General features: G+C 49.9%; 1 protein-coding gene across 2 annotated transcripts in view; it reads left to right on the forward strand.

Moving 5' to 3' along the window:
• Positions 1 to 16,306, forward strand: part of LOC140430125 (interleukin-6 receptor subunit beta-like) — a 548,481-nt gene that overhangs the window by 153,325 nt on the left and 378,850 nt on the right. For both annotated transcript variants that reach the window (XM_072517643.1, XM_072517640.1), the window contains exon 5: positions 8,366 to 8,556. In XM_072517643.1, the coding sequence (XP_072373744.1) occupies positions 8,366 to 8,556 (191 nt within the window). The remainder of the gene's footprint in view (positions 1 to 8,365; positions 8,557 to 16,306) is intronic.

Genomic DNA, 16,306 nt, shown 5'->3' on the forward strand with positions numbered 1-16,306 from the left:
AAAATTGCCGTATTTATCCTTCTTCCTGACAGGAACATGCCTGTCCTGAATTCCTTTCAACTGACACTTGAAAGCCTCCCACATGTCAGATGTTGATTTGCCCACAAACATCCGCCCCCAATCTATGTTCTTCAGTTCCCGCCTAATATTGTTATAATTAGCCTTCCCCCAATTTAGCACATTCATCCTAGGACCACTGTTATCCTTGTCCACCAGTACTTTAAAACTTACTGAATTGTGGTCACTGTTACCAAAATGCTCCCCTACTGAAACATCTACCACCTGGCCGGGCTCCATCCCCAGTACCAGGTCCAGTACCGCCCCTTCCCTAGTTGGACTGTCTACATATTGTCTTAAGAAGCCCTCCTGGATGCTCCTTACAAACTCCGCCCCGTCTAAGCCCCTGGCACTAAGTCCCAGTCAATATTGGGGAAGTTGAAGTCTCCCATCACCACAACCCTGTTGTTTTTACTCTTTTCCAAAATCTGTCTACCTATCTGCTCCTCTATCTCCCGCTGGTTGTTGGGAGGCCTGTAGTAAACCCCCAACATTGTGACTGCACCCTTCTTATTCCTGATCTCTACCCATATAGCCTCACTGCCCTCTGAGGTGTCCTCCCGCAGTATAGCTGTGATATTCTCCCTAACCAGTAGCGCAGCTCCGCCTCCCCTTTTACATCCCCCTCTATCCCACCTGAAACATCTAAATCCTGAAACGTTTAGCTGCCAATCCTGCCCTTCCCTCAACCAGGTCTCTGTAATGGCAACAACATCATAGTTCCAAGTACTAATCCAAGCTCTAAGTTCATCTGCCTTACCCGTAATACTTCTTGCATTAAAACATATGCACTTCAGGCCACCAGACCCGCTGTGTTCAGCAACTTCTCCCTGTCTGCTCTGCCTCAGAGCCCCACTGTCCCTATTCCCTAGTTCTCCCTCAATGCTCTCACCTTCTGACCTATTGCTCCCGTGCCCACCCCCCTGTCATACTAGTTTAAACCCTCCCGTGTGACACTAGCAAACCTCGCGGCCAGGATATTTATGCCTCTCCAGTTTAGATGCAACCCGTCCTTCTTATATAGGTCACACCTGCCCCGAAAGAGCTCCCAGTGGTCCAGATAATGGAAACCCTCCCTCCTACACCAGCTGTTTAGCCACGTGTTTAGCTGCTCTATCTTCCTATTTCTAGCCTCACTGGCACGTGGCACAGGAGTAATCCCGAGATTACAACCCTAGAGTTCCTGTCTTTTAACTTTCTGCCTAGCTCCCTGAACTCCTGCTGCAGGACCTCATGCCCCTTCCTGCCTATGTCGTTAGTACCAATATGTACAATGACCTCTGCCTGTTTCCCCTCCCCCTTCAGGATTCCCTCTACCCGTTTGGAGACATCCTGGACCCTGACACCAGGGAGGCAACATACCATCCTGGAGTCTCTTTCACGTCCACAGAAGCGCCTATCTGTGCCCCTGACTATAGAGTCCCCCATTACTATTGCTCTTCTGCGCTTTGACCCTCCCTTCTGAACATCAGAGCCAGCCGTGGTGCCACTGCTCTGGCTGCTGCTGTTTTCCCCTGATAGGCTATCCCCCCCCAACAGTATCCAAAGCGGTATACCTGTTCGAGAGGGGGACAACCACAGGGGATTCCTGCACTGACTGCCTGCCCTTTCTGGTGGTCACCCATTTCTCTGCCTGCACCTTGGGTGTGACCACATTTCTCGAACTGCGATCTATGACGCTTTCTGCCACCTGCATGCTCCTAAGTGCATCCAATTGCTGCTCCAACCGAACCATGCGGTCTGTGAGGAGCTCCAGTTGGGTGCACTTTCTGCAGATGAAGCCATCCGGGACGCTGGAAACCTCCTGGACCTGCCACATCTCACAGTCAGAGCACTGCACCCCTCTAACTGACATTGCGTCAATTAATTAAAATTAAAAGTTTTTAATTTTTAAAATTTTTTTATTAAAAACATTTTTTTTAAAGTTACTGTTAACTATCTGTTTCCTAGCACTAGATTTCTAATATAAATGCGAAATATAAATATAGTACTCTCCGATCTCTGGCTTAGATACCCCTCTAAATTATAATTAAGTAATTATGTTTAATTAGTTACCAATGCTTAATTTTTTTAATTTAGTGTAGATTCCCAACCAGCCACTCAGGTCACAGCTTTTCTGTGATGTCACTTCAGTTTCCCCCGACACACACAATTTGAAAAATGTATAAAAGTAAAAATGAGTAAAAATCACTTACTTACCTTCTTACCTTCTGAGGGTCTTAGATGTTCTCAGGTTCTCTCCCTGACAGAGACTGCTCCTCCTCCTCCAAACGGCTCCCGAAACTAGCACTAATACTTTGGAGAAGAAGGAGTTCTCCTTCTTCTCCCAAGTACATAAGTCTGTTCTCGGATTGACTTCTTTGCAGTGGGAAAATTGGTGCTTCCAGGGCTAGTGAGGACGGAGTACTCCAAGATAGTAAACTCCGACCACGCTCCATACATTATGGCTGTGAGGTTGGAGAGGGGCTGTACCCAACGCCCCCCCATTGAGCTTGGGTACGGCCCACCTGGCCGGTGAGGCTTTTTTGCAAGAAATATCACAGGCCATAGATAAGTGTATTACTAATAGCTAGAAAGGGGAGGTCTCTCCCTCCACATTCTGGGCGGCACTGAAAGCTGTGAGCAGGGGAGAAATTATCGCTTTTAAAGCATGAAGGGACACGGAGGAGAGGGCGGCTTGGCAACAGCTAGTTAACTCCATACTGGAGGTGGACCGGCGAGACTCCGAGGCTCCGATCATAGAGCTCCTGGTGGAGAGGAAAAAGCTACAAATGGAGTTTGATCTGCTCTCTACAAGGAAAGCGGTGCACCAACTCTGCCAGGCATGGGGTCCCTGTACGAACACGGAGACAAAGCTCACCAGCTGAGAAAACAGGCAGCCACGAGAGAGTGACGAAATTAGGGATAGTGGATGCAAATTAGTACTGGAACCGAACAAGGTCAACAAGGCCTTTGAAACCTTCTACCAGTGGCCGTACACATCGGAGCCCCAGCAGGGAACTCGGGGATGAAGCAGTTCCTTCATTGATTGAACATGCTGGTCTTGGGGGAGGACAGGAAACGGGGCCTGGAAGTACTGCTAGAACTGGGAGAGATCATGGACAGCATTAGCTCCATGCAGTCAGGGAAGGCGCCGGGACCGGACGGGTTCCCAGCTGACTTCTACAAAGGATTCGCGACAGCGCTGGCGCCGCACCTGCGGAAGATGTTCACAGACTCACTGGCAAGGGGCACACTGCCACCTACTCGAGCACACGCCTTAATCTAACACCTAAATTAGACCCATCCCGCTGCTATTCGCCTTAGCGATTGAGCCATTAGCGATCGCGCTGAGAGCAGCAAAGAATTAGAAAGGGATCCGGAGAGGAGTTAAGAGCACAGATTCTCGCTCTATGCAGATGACCTGCTCCTCTACATCTCGGATCCGAGGAGCAGTATGGAAGGAATCATGGCGCTCTTGAAAGAGTTTGGAGCGTTCTCGGCTACAAACTTAACCTGAGCAAAAGCGAGAACTTCCCGGTGAGTCCGCAAGGGCAGCACGGTAGCACAGCGATTAGCACTGTTGCTTCACAGTTCCAGGTCCCAGGTTCGATCTCCGGCTTGGGTCACTGTCTGTGCGGAGTCTGCACGTTCTCCCCATGTCTGCGTGGGTTTCCTCCGGGTGCTCCGGTTTCCTCCCACAGTCCAAAGGTTAGGTGGATTGGCTGTGCTAAATTGCCCAGAGTGTCCAAAATATGTTACCTAGGGTTACTGGGTAGGGTGGAAATGTGGGCTTAAGTAGGGTGCTCTTTCCAAGAGCTGGTGCAGATTCAATGGGCCGAATGGCCTCCTTCTGCACTGTAAATTCTATGATTCTATGAAGGGGGAAAGACAGAGCTGGAGGGGGTACAGTTTAAACTGACCCGGCACAAGTCCCGCTACCTGGGAATCCAAATCACTTTTGACTGGACAGGGTTCCACAAGTGGAACCTGACCAACCTGATGGAGGAAGTTAAAAATGAGCTGAAAAAATGGAACACCCTCACACTTTCCCTGGCGAGGAGAGTGCAGACGATCAAAATGAACGTTCTGCCCAGGTTCCTCTTCCTGTTTAGATCCATCCCGATCTACATCCCCAAGGCCTTTTTCAACTCATTGGACAAACTGATTATGACATTCGTGTGGGGCGGGCGGGGAGGTGGAAATGCAAGGATCCCAAAGCGAGCACTGCCAAGAACGAGATCGATGGAAGGACTAGCCCTCACAAACCTACAGTACTACCACTGGGCAGCGACCACAGAGAGAGTAAAGGGATGGATAAAGGGGCCAGAAGCTGAGTGGGCGCTCATGGAGGAGGGCTCCTGCAGAGGGACCTCCCTCCATGTCCTATCATGGCAGCACTTCCATACCCACCCAAGAAATATTCAATGAGCCCTGTGGTGGTGGCAACACTCCAGTCGTGGAATCAACTGCGACAGCATTTCGGGTGAACCGAAATGTCCGACAAAGCCCCCACCTAAAACAACCACAGGTTCATGCCGGTGCTCATAGATGCCTCCTTCAAAAAGTTGGGGGGACACTGACAGTTACGGACCTGTACACCAACAACAGGATAACAATGCTTGAAGAGCTGACAGACAGGAGATAACAAACTCAGGTACCTACAACTCAAAAACTTCCCACGAAAAAAAACTTGGGCGCACCCACGACCACCAAGACAGTCACTGCTAGAGGACCTGCTGGACGTGAACATCTTAGGGAAAGACAACTGCGGGGACGTGTACCAATGACTGCTAAGGGGGGCCAATATCCAACTGGACAAAACAAGGGAGAAGTGAGAGGAAGACGGGGTTTGAAATAGGGTGGGGACTCTGGAGCGAAGCACTGCACAGGGTCAACTCCACCTCCACATGCACAAGGCTAAGGCTAATGAAGCTAAAAGTGGAACATAGAGCCCACTTAACTAGAACTCGAATGAGCAGGTTCTTCCCAGCAGTGGAGGTTAGATGCGAACCGTGTCAAGGAGGGCCGGCCAACCATGCCCACATGTTCTGCTCTTGCCCCAGACTTACCGGGTACTGGACAACCTTCTTTGAGGCAATGTCCAAAGTGGTGGGGATGAGGGTGGAACCAGGCCCGAGAGTGGCAGTCTTTGGGGTATCAGAACAGAACAGGGTATATTCATGTGGAGGAGGGCCAATGCCCTTGCCTTTGTCTCCCTGATCGCCCGCCATAGAATCCTGCTCGGCTGGCAGTCAGCAACACTACCCAAAGCTGTGACTGGCTGTCCGACTCGTCGAAATTTCCCCAAATGGGGAAAATCAAATTCGGCATCCAGGGATCGGAAGAAGGCTTTCACAAAATGTGGGAGCCATTCACCCAGTTGTTCCAAGACCTGTTTGTAGCCAACAACTAGGAATCCAAAGATCAGGAGAGGGTAGCCAAGAGACAGAAAGGAAGGAAGGGTGCAGGGGGGTGGGGGGGGGGGGGGGCTGGTGAGGCGGAGGGAGGGGGACGTGTCAGGGAACAAGGGACTCAACCAAGCCCAACAGAGGAACCAGGAGACACAAGTCGGGGGGAGGGGGGAGGGCAGAAATAACAATAACTGGAACCAGAGGGAAGAAAAGCTAAGGGAATACCAGTGGGGAGCGAAATTGTGGGGACAACAATTACTACGGTAAACACTGCAAGGAAGGGATAAAGGAAAAGGAAGGAGAAACTGTGATGTATCTATGCAAATAGTTAAAACCGATCTTGATGTAAATAATTCTAGTATTACTCCTTATGTACTCTCTTGTGTTACTGATACTGTTTGTTCATATCTATATTGTTCTGTATACCAAAAACCCAATTAGAAACATTTTAAAAAGGTATTCAGTTTACAATCTTCGCCAAACTGCAGCCAGGTCTCTGCAATGTCTATCAGATCATATTGATTTACTTCACTGTGCGCTATCAACTCATTTACTTTGTTATAAATGCTACATGCATTGAGATACGTAGCTTTTTAGTCTTTTTGCTATCTTTGTAATATCTACTTGTCTTGCATTTTTGTGCATTCTTAGGTTTCTGCCCCTTCTTGCAAGTTTCCGACCCTATTGTCCATTGTTATTTTTTTTCCTCTCTGACTTTGTCTCTACTCTTTAATAGACTGCCTGTGTGATTCTCCGTCAGTGAGATCCTCCACCCCGCCGGCAGGGCACCCACACCTGCGCATTTCCTGACTGTCTGGAGTGGGCCACATTGGGAGAAGGCAGAATCCTGCTGCCGGTGAGGGTGCGCTGCGCAGGAAAACAGGGCTGGCGAACGGAGAATCCCGTTCCACCCCTTTCCACATTTGATCCCTTGCCCCCACTATTTAGTTTAAAGCCCACTTTACTTCCCTAATTATGCAGTTTGCAAGAATATTGGTGCTGTATCATTCAGGTGTAGACAACCCCAACTGAACAGCCCCAACTTTCTAGTATTGGTGCCAGGGCCCCACAAATCAAACCCTCTTCATAGAATCATAGAATAATTTTCTTTTCCCATCCAGTGGTTGAGACACATATTTACCTATCCAATTGGCTCCAAAGAGCAGTGAACAGGATTGACTTTAGTTGTGGCCTAACCAGAGATTTATAAAAGCTCAGCCAATCGTCCCTGCATGTGTAATCTGCAATGCACAATCTCAGACTAAAGAGACGATTCTTTAAAATAGAGATGAGGAGGAATTTCTTCAGCCAAAGGGTGGTGAATCTGTGGAACTCTTTGCCGCAGAAGGCTGCTGAGGCCAAATCACTGAGTGTCTTTAAGACAGAGATAGATAGGTTCTTGATTAATAAGGGGATCAGGGGTTATGGGGAGAAGGCAGGAGAATGTGAATGAGAAAAGTATCAGCCATGATTGAATGGCGGAGTAGACCCGATGGGCCGAGTGGCCTAATTCTGCTCCTATGTCTTATGTTCTTATGAAATGAAATGAAAATCGCTTATTGTCACAAGTAGGCTTCAAATGAAGTTACTGTGAAAAGTCCCTTGTTGCCACATTCCGGCACCTGTTCGGGGAGGCTGGTACGGGAATTGAACCGTGCTGCTGGCCTGCCTTGGTCTGCTTTAAAAAACAGCGTTTTGGCCCAGTGTGCTAAACAGTAGACAATGCTTCTATTTCATACAATCACTGCAGTGAAGAAGGAGGCCATTTAGCTCATCAAGTCCACATCGACCTCTGAAAGGGCACCCTACTCCGATCCACTCCCCCCGTCCACCACACTGTAACCCCGCAATATAATCTGCACATCCCTGGACACTAAGGGGCAATTTATCATGGCCAATCCACCTTACCTGCACATCTTTAGAATGTGGGAGAAAACCAGAGCACCTGGAGGAAACCCACAGACATGGGGAGAAAGTGCAAACTCCACAGTCATCCAGGGCCAGAATTGAACCAGGTTCCCAGGCGCTGTGAGGCATCAGTGCTAACCACTGTGCCACCCCAAGATCACGTGAAACCCCAAATCGCATATGCTTTGTTAACTGCTCTGGCATTGTGTCTGTCACCTCCAAATAATCCAAATAACTGAAACCAGTGGCTGCATTTTCCGATATTGAGGCTATGTCCCCACACCGGAATGGAAACGGTGGCATTTTACAACAGACAAAATGGCGTAAAACAGCCACTTATCCTCCGTTTGGCAAGGCAGCATAGAGCACCCGGCTCTAGCTGCCGATACGGGCCGGAGAATTGCCGGGTCCATGGCAGCACATTGCACAGCGGTACCCTGCAGCGGCTGCGCCGTGCAACATGGCAACATGGCGCCGGTCACTCGCAGACCCGGCCTGAAAAATTGTGCTCCCCTTTGGCCGGCTCACGTGCCCTGGACCATGGCCAAACAGCCCCTGGCAAAGTCCCCCCTGCTCGCGGATCGCACCCCCCGCCCCCCCGACTGTGGCTAGGACTGAGTCAGCTGCCACGCCGAGTTCCCGACAGATGAGACCACAGGCAACCAACTGCGTCGGGAACTAGTCCAGTCAGGGACGGACCATCGGGGGCTGGGCCTCAGGCACCGTACTCTCCGTGTACGCTGCTTTGGAGGGGGCAGAACATTGTGAAAGCGGTGCCGCCCCGATTTGGTCGTGATAGGGGATTCTCCGGCTGATCGTCGAATGCGATTTCGGCGACCGGGAATCCTGCCCCAGGTCTCTCTCCCCTAGAATGCACTTTAGAACTATTGCATTCGCCCCCTGACCTTTCTATCAAATTGAGCAGCTCACACTTCTCTGGATTATCTGCAAATAGTCTGCCATTCTGTTCATTTACTTTTATATCCCTGTTTCTTCACCACTTCTAGGAATCTGGGTAAGTGCCATAATCATGAAGTTAATGGCGAGAGGATTGACTGCTTGTCTCGGGATTCCCATTCATGTACAGTACCCCGTGAGAAACTGCGGCTGTTCTCCACTTATGATATCTCTGTATTTGCGGAGAATATACTCGGATCCGTAGAGTCTGACATTCTGTGCATCGATGCAATGGATGTAGGTGAGTCTTGAAAATGTGAAAAGAGTGGTCTTCAATTCTCCTTCAACAGCTGATGCACTATTTGTCAGTAGTTGTAAGATTGCTTGTGTCAATGGCTTGCTTTCATGTGTCTTAGTCTGCTCAAGAATAGAGGTAAGGAACCCAACGCTGCAATATTTGAGACCCCTGCACTCAGATCCAGAAACTGCAATAATTGATAACCTGACACTATAGTATTTTGAAAACTTACACGAGTCTAACTGATGGACTAAAACAACAGGAACTTACACTTTTGCAACTTGGAACTTGACACTACAGAAACCAAAACTTGGCACTATAGTAAATTGGACACTTACAGTCCAATAAGCTACATGAAGTGGGACCCTGACGCTGGAGTAACAGGGATCCTGACGCTGGAGTAATTGGGACCCAGACGTTGTAGTAACTGGGACACTGACGCTGTAGTAACTGGGACCATGATGCTGTAGTAACTGGAAACCTGATGCTGTGGTAACTGGGATCCTGATGATGTGGTAACTGGGACACTGATGCTGTGGTAACTGGGACACTGATGCTATAGTAACTGGGACACCATGCTGAAGTAACGAGGATCCTGACGTTACAGTAACTTGGACCATGATGCTATAGTAACAGGGACCCTGAGGATATAGTAACCGGGACACTGACTCTCTAGTAACTGGGATAATGATGCTGCAGTAACTGGGTATCATGAGAGTGTCCCTTTAAGAAATGTTTTTGTCTTACCACATGGCTTCACTGATGTCATTGTGTGGGTGGAGCTGGGCTGTGGCTCTGTGAGTTTTTACTTCTGCTTTGAGTTTGGACTGGTTTGAACCACACAGGTTGAAAGAAGTGTCACTCTATCTTCATATTAAAAGCTGCTTCCAGACTGATGATAACTTAAAAGAGATAATTGCTTTCTGGAAGGAATTCAAATCTGCTGTTTTGAAGAGGGGAACAGAGTATCAATGAGAACAGTACTGGATAAGTAAGAATGCCATGTGCTGGGCCACGTCTTTGAAAAAGGTTTTTTTGGTTTATGGGGTCTGGTTATTGAATTGGAACAGTTAAGGGGGAATTCATTGAGGGTTATACATAGATTAATGCAGCTGTGTTATTAGCGGGAGGCAGCATGGTTTTGTGAAGGGGAGGTCGTGTCACACTAACTTGATAGAGTTTTTTCGAAGCGGTCACAAAGATGATTGATGCAGGTAGGGCAGTGGATGTTGTCTATATGGACTTCAGCAAGGCCTTTGACAAGGTCCCTCATGGCAGACTGGTACAAAAGATGAAGTCACACGGGATCGGGGGTGAGCTGGCAAGATGGATGCAGAACTGGCTAGGTCATAGAAGGTAAAGAGTAGCAATGGAAGGGTGCTTTTCTGATCGGAGGGCTGTGACTAGTGGTGGGACCTTTGCTGTTCATAGTACATATAAATGATTTGGAGGAAAATGTAACTGGTCTGATTAGTAAGTTTGCAGACGACACAAAGGTTGGTGGAACTGCGGATAGCGATGAGGACTGTCAGAGGATACAGCAGGATTTAGATTGTTTGGAGACTTGGGCGGAGAGATGGCAGATGGAGTTTAATCTGGACAAATGTGAGGTAATGCATTTTGGAAGGTCTAATGCAGGTAGGGAATATACAGTGAATGGTAGAACCCTCAAGAGTATTTTAGAAAAAAATATATATTTTATTCAAGATTTTGTGGCCAAACATAACAGTACATAGTTTTTCTTTTAAACAACAATAACGCAATATAAATAACAATGGCCAGTTTTAAACAAATACATAAATAATATATAAACAGAAACAAAAACAAAACTAAATGGCAACTGCCTTGTCAAAAATAGTTACTCTCCAAAGATACAATCCAACAATGCAATATACATTACCTATAACAAATGTCTATACATATACAATGACATCCCGGACCCCCACCAGCTTCGAAAGCACCTTCGCCACCCCCACCCAGATCCCCTGTAGTGCCGGACATGACCAGAACATGTGGGTGTGATTCGCTGGGCCTCTCGAGCATCTCCCACACCTATCCTCTACCCCGAAAAATTTACTGAGCCGTGCTCCAGTCATATGCGCCCTGTGTAGAACCTTGAATTGTACCAGGCTTAGCCTGGCACACGAGGACGACGAGTTTACCCTACGTAGGGCATCAGCCCATAGCCCCTCCTCAATCTCCTCCCCCAGCTCTTCTTCCCATTTCCCCTTCAGCTCATCTACCATGATCTCCCCCTCGTCCCTCATTTCCCTGTATATGTCCGACACCTTACCCTCCCCCACCCATGTCTCTGAGATCACTCTATCCTGCACCTCCTGCGCCGGGAGCTGCGGGAATTCCCTCACCTGTTGCCTCGCAAAAGCCCTCAGTTGCATATACCGGAATGCATTCCCTTGGGGCAACCCATATTTTTCCGTCAGCGCTCCCAGACTCGCAAACGTCCCATCTACGAACAGATATCTCTCAATTGTACTACCCCAACTCTTTGCCAAGCTCCAAATCCCCCATCCATTCTCCCCGGAACAAACCTATGGTTATTTCTTATCGGGGACCGCACCGAGGCTCCCGTCCTTCCCCTATGCCGTCTCCACTGCCCCCAAATTTTTAATGTTGCCACAACCACCGGGCTTGTGGTGTATTTCTTCGGTGAGAACGGCAACGGTGCCGTCACCATTGCTTGTAGGCTGGTCCCCTTGCAGGACGCCCTCACCAATCTCTTCACGCCGCTCCCTCCCCTTCTCCCATCCACTTACACACCATTGAAATATTGGCGGCCCAGTAATACTCGTTTAGGCTCGGTAGTGCCAGCCCCCCCCTATCCCTACTACGCTGCAAGAACCCCCTCCTCACTCTCGGGGTCTTCCCGGCCCACACAAAACTCATAATACTTTTCTCAATTCTCTTAAAAAAAACTTTCGTGGCCATCACCGGGAGGCACTGAAACACAAAGAGGAATCTCGGGAGAACCACCATTTTAACCGCCTGCACCCTACCTGCCAGTGACAGGGACACCATGTCCCATCTCTTGAAGTCCTCCTCCATCTGTTCCACCAATCGTGTTAAATTAAGCCTGTGTAAGGTACCCCAATTCTTGGCTATCTGAATCCCCAAGTACCGGAAGTCTCTTGTTACCTTCCTCAGCGGTAAATCCTCTATTTCCCTGCTCTGCTCCCCCGGATGCACCACAAACAACTCACTTTTCCCCATGTTCAATTTATACCCCGAAAAATCCCCAAACTCCCCAAGTATCCGCATTATCTCTGGCATCCCCTCCACGGGGTCCGCCACATACAGCAACAAATCATCCGCGTACAAAGATACCCGGTGTTCTTCTCCTCCCCTAAGCACTCCCCTCCACTTCCTGGAACCCCTCATTGCTATGGCCAGGGGCTCAATCGTCAGTGCAAACAGTAACGGAGACAGGGGACACCCCTCCCTCGTCCCTCTATAAAGCCGGAAATAATCAGACCCCCGTCCATTCGTAACCACACTCGCCATCGGTGCCCTATACAGCAACTGTACCCATCTGATATACCCATCTCCAAAGCCAAATCTCCTCAGCACCTCCCACAGATAATCCCACTCCACTCTATCAAATGCTTTCTCGGCATCCATCGCCACCACTATCTCCGCTTCCCCCTCTGGCGGGGGCATCATCATTACCCGTAGCAACCTCCGTATGTTCGTGTTCAGCTGTCTCCCCTTCACAGACCCAGTTTGGTCCTCATGAACCACCCCCGGGACACAGTCCTCTATCCTCATCGCCATTACCTTGGCCAGAATCTTAGCATCAACGTTTAAAAGGGAAGTGGGCCTATAAGACCCGCATTGCAGCGGGTCTTTTTCCTTTAGGAGGAGCGATATCGTTGCCTCTGACATAGTCGGGGGCAGCTGCTCCCTTTCCCTAGCCTCATTAAAGGTTCTCGTCAGAAGCGGGGCCAGCAAGCCCATATACTTCCTATAAAATTCCACCGGGAATCCGTCTGGTCCCGGAGCCTTCCCCGCCTGCATGTTCCCAATCCCTTTCACTACCTCCTCCATCTCAATCTGTGCTCCCAGTCCCGCCCTCTCCTGCTCCTCCACCTTAGGGAATTCCAGCTGATCCAGAAAGCACATCATTCTCTCCTTCCCTTCCGGGGGCTGAGCTTTATATAATCTTTCGTAAAATGCCTTGAACACTCCATTCACTCTCTCCGCTCCCCGCTCCATCTCTCCCTCCTCATCTCTCACCCCCCCCCTATCTCCCTCGCTGCTCCCCTCTTCCTCAGTTGGTGGGCCAGCAACCGGCTCGCCTTCTCCCCATATTCGTACTGTACACCCTGTGCCTTTCTCCATTGTGCCTCTGCATTACCCATAGTCAACAAGTCAAATTCTACATGTAGCCTTTGCCTTTCCCTGTACAGTCCCTCCTCCGGTGCGTCCGCATATTGTCTGTCCACCCTCAGAAGTTCTTTCAGCAACCGCTCCCTTTCCCTACCCTCCTGCTTTCCTTTATGTGCCCTAATAGATATCAGCTCCCCTCTAACCACTGCCTTCAACGCCTCCCAGACCACTCCCACCTGAACCTCCCCATTGTCATTAAGCTCCAAGTACCTTTCAATGCACCCCCTCATCTGCCAATAATCCCATGTCCATTCTCCAGGGTGGGTGCTGTTCTTTTTCCTCCCCTATCTCCAGGTCCACCCAATGTAGAGCGTGGTCCGAGATAGCTATAGCCGCGTACTCCGTCCCTGTCACCTTCGGGATCAGTGCCCTTCCCAAAACAAAAAAGTCTATCCGTGAATATACTTTATGGACATAGGAGAAAAACAAAAACTCCTTACTCCTAGGCCTGCTAAATCTTTAGGAGTCTACTCCTCCCATCTGCTCCATAAAGTCCTTGAGCACCCTAGCTGCAGCCGGCCTCCTCCCGGTCCTGGACCTCGATCTGTCCAGCCCTGGGTCCAGCACCGTATTGAAGTCTCCCCCCATTACCAACTTTCCCGCCTCTAGGTCCGGGATACGTCCCAACATACACCTCATAAAATTGGCATCATCCCAGTTCGGGGCATATACGTTCACTAGAACCACCGCCTCCCCTTGCAATCTGCCACTCACCATCACGTATCTACCCCCACTATCCGCCACTATGGTCTTTGCCTCAAACAGTACCCACTTCCCCACTAATATAGCCACCCCCCTGTTCTTTGCGTCTAACCCCGAATGAAACACCTGCCCCACCCATCCTTTACGTAGTCTGACCTGGTCTATCAGTTTCAAATGCGTCTCCTGCAACATAACCACATCTGCCTTTAGTTTCTTTAGGTGTGCGAGTACCCGTGCCCTTTTAATCGGCCCGTTCAGCCCTCTCACATTCCACGTGATCAGCTGGGTTGGGGGGCTCTTTACCCCCCCCCCCCCCCCCCCCCGCCCCCTTGTCGACTAGCCATCCCCTTTTTTAATCCAGCTCCTCGCCCGGTTCCCACGTAGCTGTATCTCCCCCCTCGACCACCCCACCCCGTACCAGCTCCCCCTTCTCCCCAGCAGCAGCAACGCAGTTAACCCGCCCCCCCCGCTAGATCCTTTTCTAGCGTAATTGCACCCCCCATGTTGCTCCCAGAAGTCAGCAAACCCTGGCTGACCTCGGCTTCCCCCCGTGACCTCGGCCCCCACTGTGCGAGGCCCCCTCCTTCCTGCTTCCCTGTTCCCGCCATGATTACCATAGCGCGGGAACAAAGCCCGCGTTTCCCACTTGGCCCCACCCCGCCCACAATTCCTCATCCTCCCTCCCCCCCTCCCCCACGACATGGGGAAGAGAGAAAAGTTACAGGGTCACAAGATTAACAACTTGAGAGATCATCCCTTCCCCCTTTTTCCCCCTTCACCCCACGTAATCACCCCACCACTTTGTCCCAAACGTTCTTTTTCTGGCCCGCCTATTCCAGCTTCTCCTCCACAATAAATGTCCACGCCTCTTCTGCCGTCTCAAAGTAGTGGTGCTTCCCTTGGTGTGTGACCCACAGTCTTGACGGCTGCAACATTCCAAATTTGACCTTCCTTTTGTGAAGCACCGCCTTGGCCCGATTAAAACTTGCCCTCCTTCTCGCCACCTGCGCACTCCAATCTTGATATACGCGGATCACCGCGTTCTCCCACCTGCTGCTCCGAGTTTTCTTCGCCCATCTGAGGACCATCTCTCTGTCATTTTATCGGAGAAATCTCACCACTATGGCTCGAGGAATTTCTCCAGCCCTCGGTCTTCGCGTCATAACTCGATAAGCTCCCTCCACCTCCAACGGGCCCGTCGAGGCCTCCGATCCCATTAACGAGTGAAGCATCGTGCTCACATATGCCCCGACGTCCGCCCCTTCTGCACCTTCGTGAAGACCAAGAATCCTTAAATTCTTCCTCCTCGCATTATTCTCCAGCACCTCCAACCTTTCCACACACCTTTTGTGTTGTGCCTCGTGCATCTCTGTCTTCACCACCAGGCCCTGTATTTCATCCTCATTTTCAGCGGCCTTTGCCTTAACGACCCGAAGCTCCTGCTCCTGGTTCTTTTGCTCCTCCTTTAGCCCTTCAATCGCCTGTAATATCGGGGCCAGCATCTCCTTCTTCATCTCCTTTTTAAGTTCTTCCACACAGCGCCGCAGGAACTCTTGTTGGTCAGGGCCCCATACTAGACGGCCACCTTCCGACGCCATCTTGCTTTGTGCTTGCCTTCCTAGCCGCTGCTCTAGAGGATCCTCCGCAATCCGGCCACTTTCCTCTCCTTTTTCCATCCGTGTCCATGGGGGATTCCCTTCTGGTTTACCGCACAGTGTTTTTAGCCGTTAAAATTGCCGTTGGGGCTCCTATTAAGAGCCCAAAAGTCTGTTCCACCGGGAGCTGCCGAAACGTGCGACTTAGCTGGTCATCGCCGCACCTGGAAGTCAACCCTCAAGAGTATTGACAGTCAGAGAGATCTAGGTGTACAGGTCCACAGGTCATTGAAAGGGGCAACACAGGTGGAGAAGGTAGTCAAGCAGGCATACGGCATGCTTGCCTTCATTGGCCGGGGCATTGAGTATAAGAATTGGCAAGTCATGTTGCAGCTGTATGGAACCTTAGTTCGGCTTGGAGTATCGTGTTCAATTCTGATCGCCACACTACCAGAAGGATGTGGAGGCTTTAGAGAGGGTGCAGAAGAGATTTACCAGAATGTTGCCTGGTATGGAGGGCATTAGCTATGAGGAGCGGTTGAATAAACTCAGTTTGTTCTCACTGGAACGACGGAGGTTGAGGGGCGACCTGATAGAGGTCTACAAAATTATGAGGGGCATAGACAGAGTGGATAGTCAGAGGTTTTTTCCCAGGGTAGAGGGGTCAATTACTAGGGGGCATAGGTATAAGGTGCGAGGGGCAAGGTTTAGAGGAAATGTACGAGGCAAGTTTGTTACACAGAGGGTAGTGGGTGCCTGGAACTCGCTGCCGGAGGAGGTGGTGGAAGCAGGGACGATAATGACATTTAAGGGGCATCTTGACATATACATGAATAGGATGGGCATAAAGGGAAGTGGACCCAGGAAGTGTAGAAGATTTTAGTTCAGGCGGGCAGCATGGTCGGCACAGGCTTGGAGGGCCGAAGGGCCTGTTCCTGTGCTGTACTTTTCTGTGTTCTTTGTTGTGTGGGGTCTTTTATGTTTGTAATTGATAATAATTCTTACTGTGTATTTTTGTACAAATGTTAACTAAATTCTTAAAATGTAGCTTT

The sequence above is a fragment of the Scyliorhinus torazame genome, chromosome 1 (assembly GCF_047496885.1).
Source record: "Scyliorhinus torazame isolate Kashiwa2021f chromosome 1, sScyTor2.1, whole genome shotgun sequence".
In the NCBI taxonomy this organism is placed as follows: Eukaryota; Metazoa; Chordata; class Chondrichthyes; order Carcharhiniformes; family Scyliorhinidae; genus Scyliorhinus; species Scyliorhinus torazame.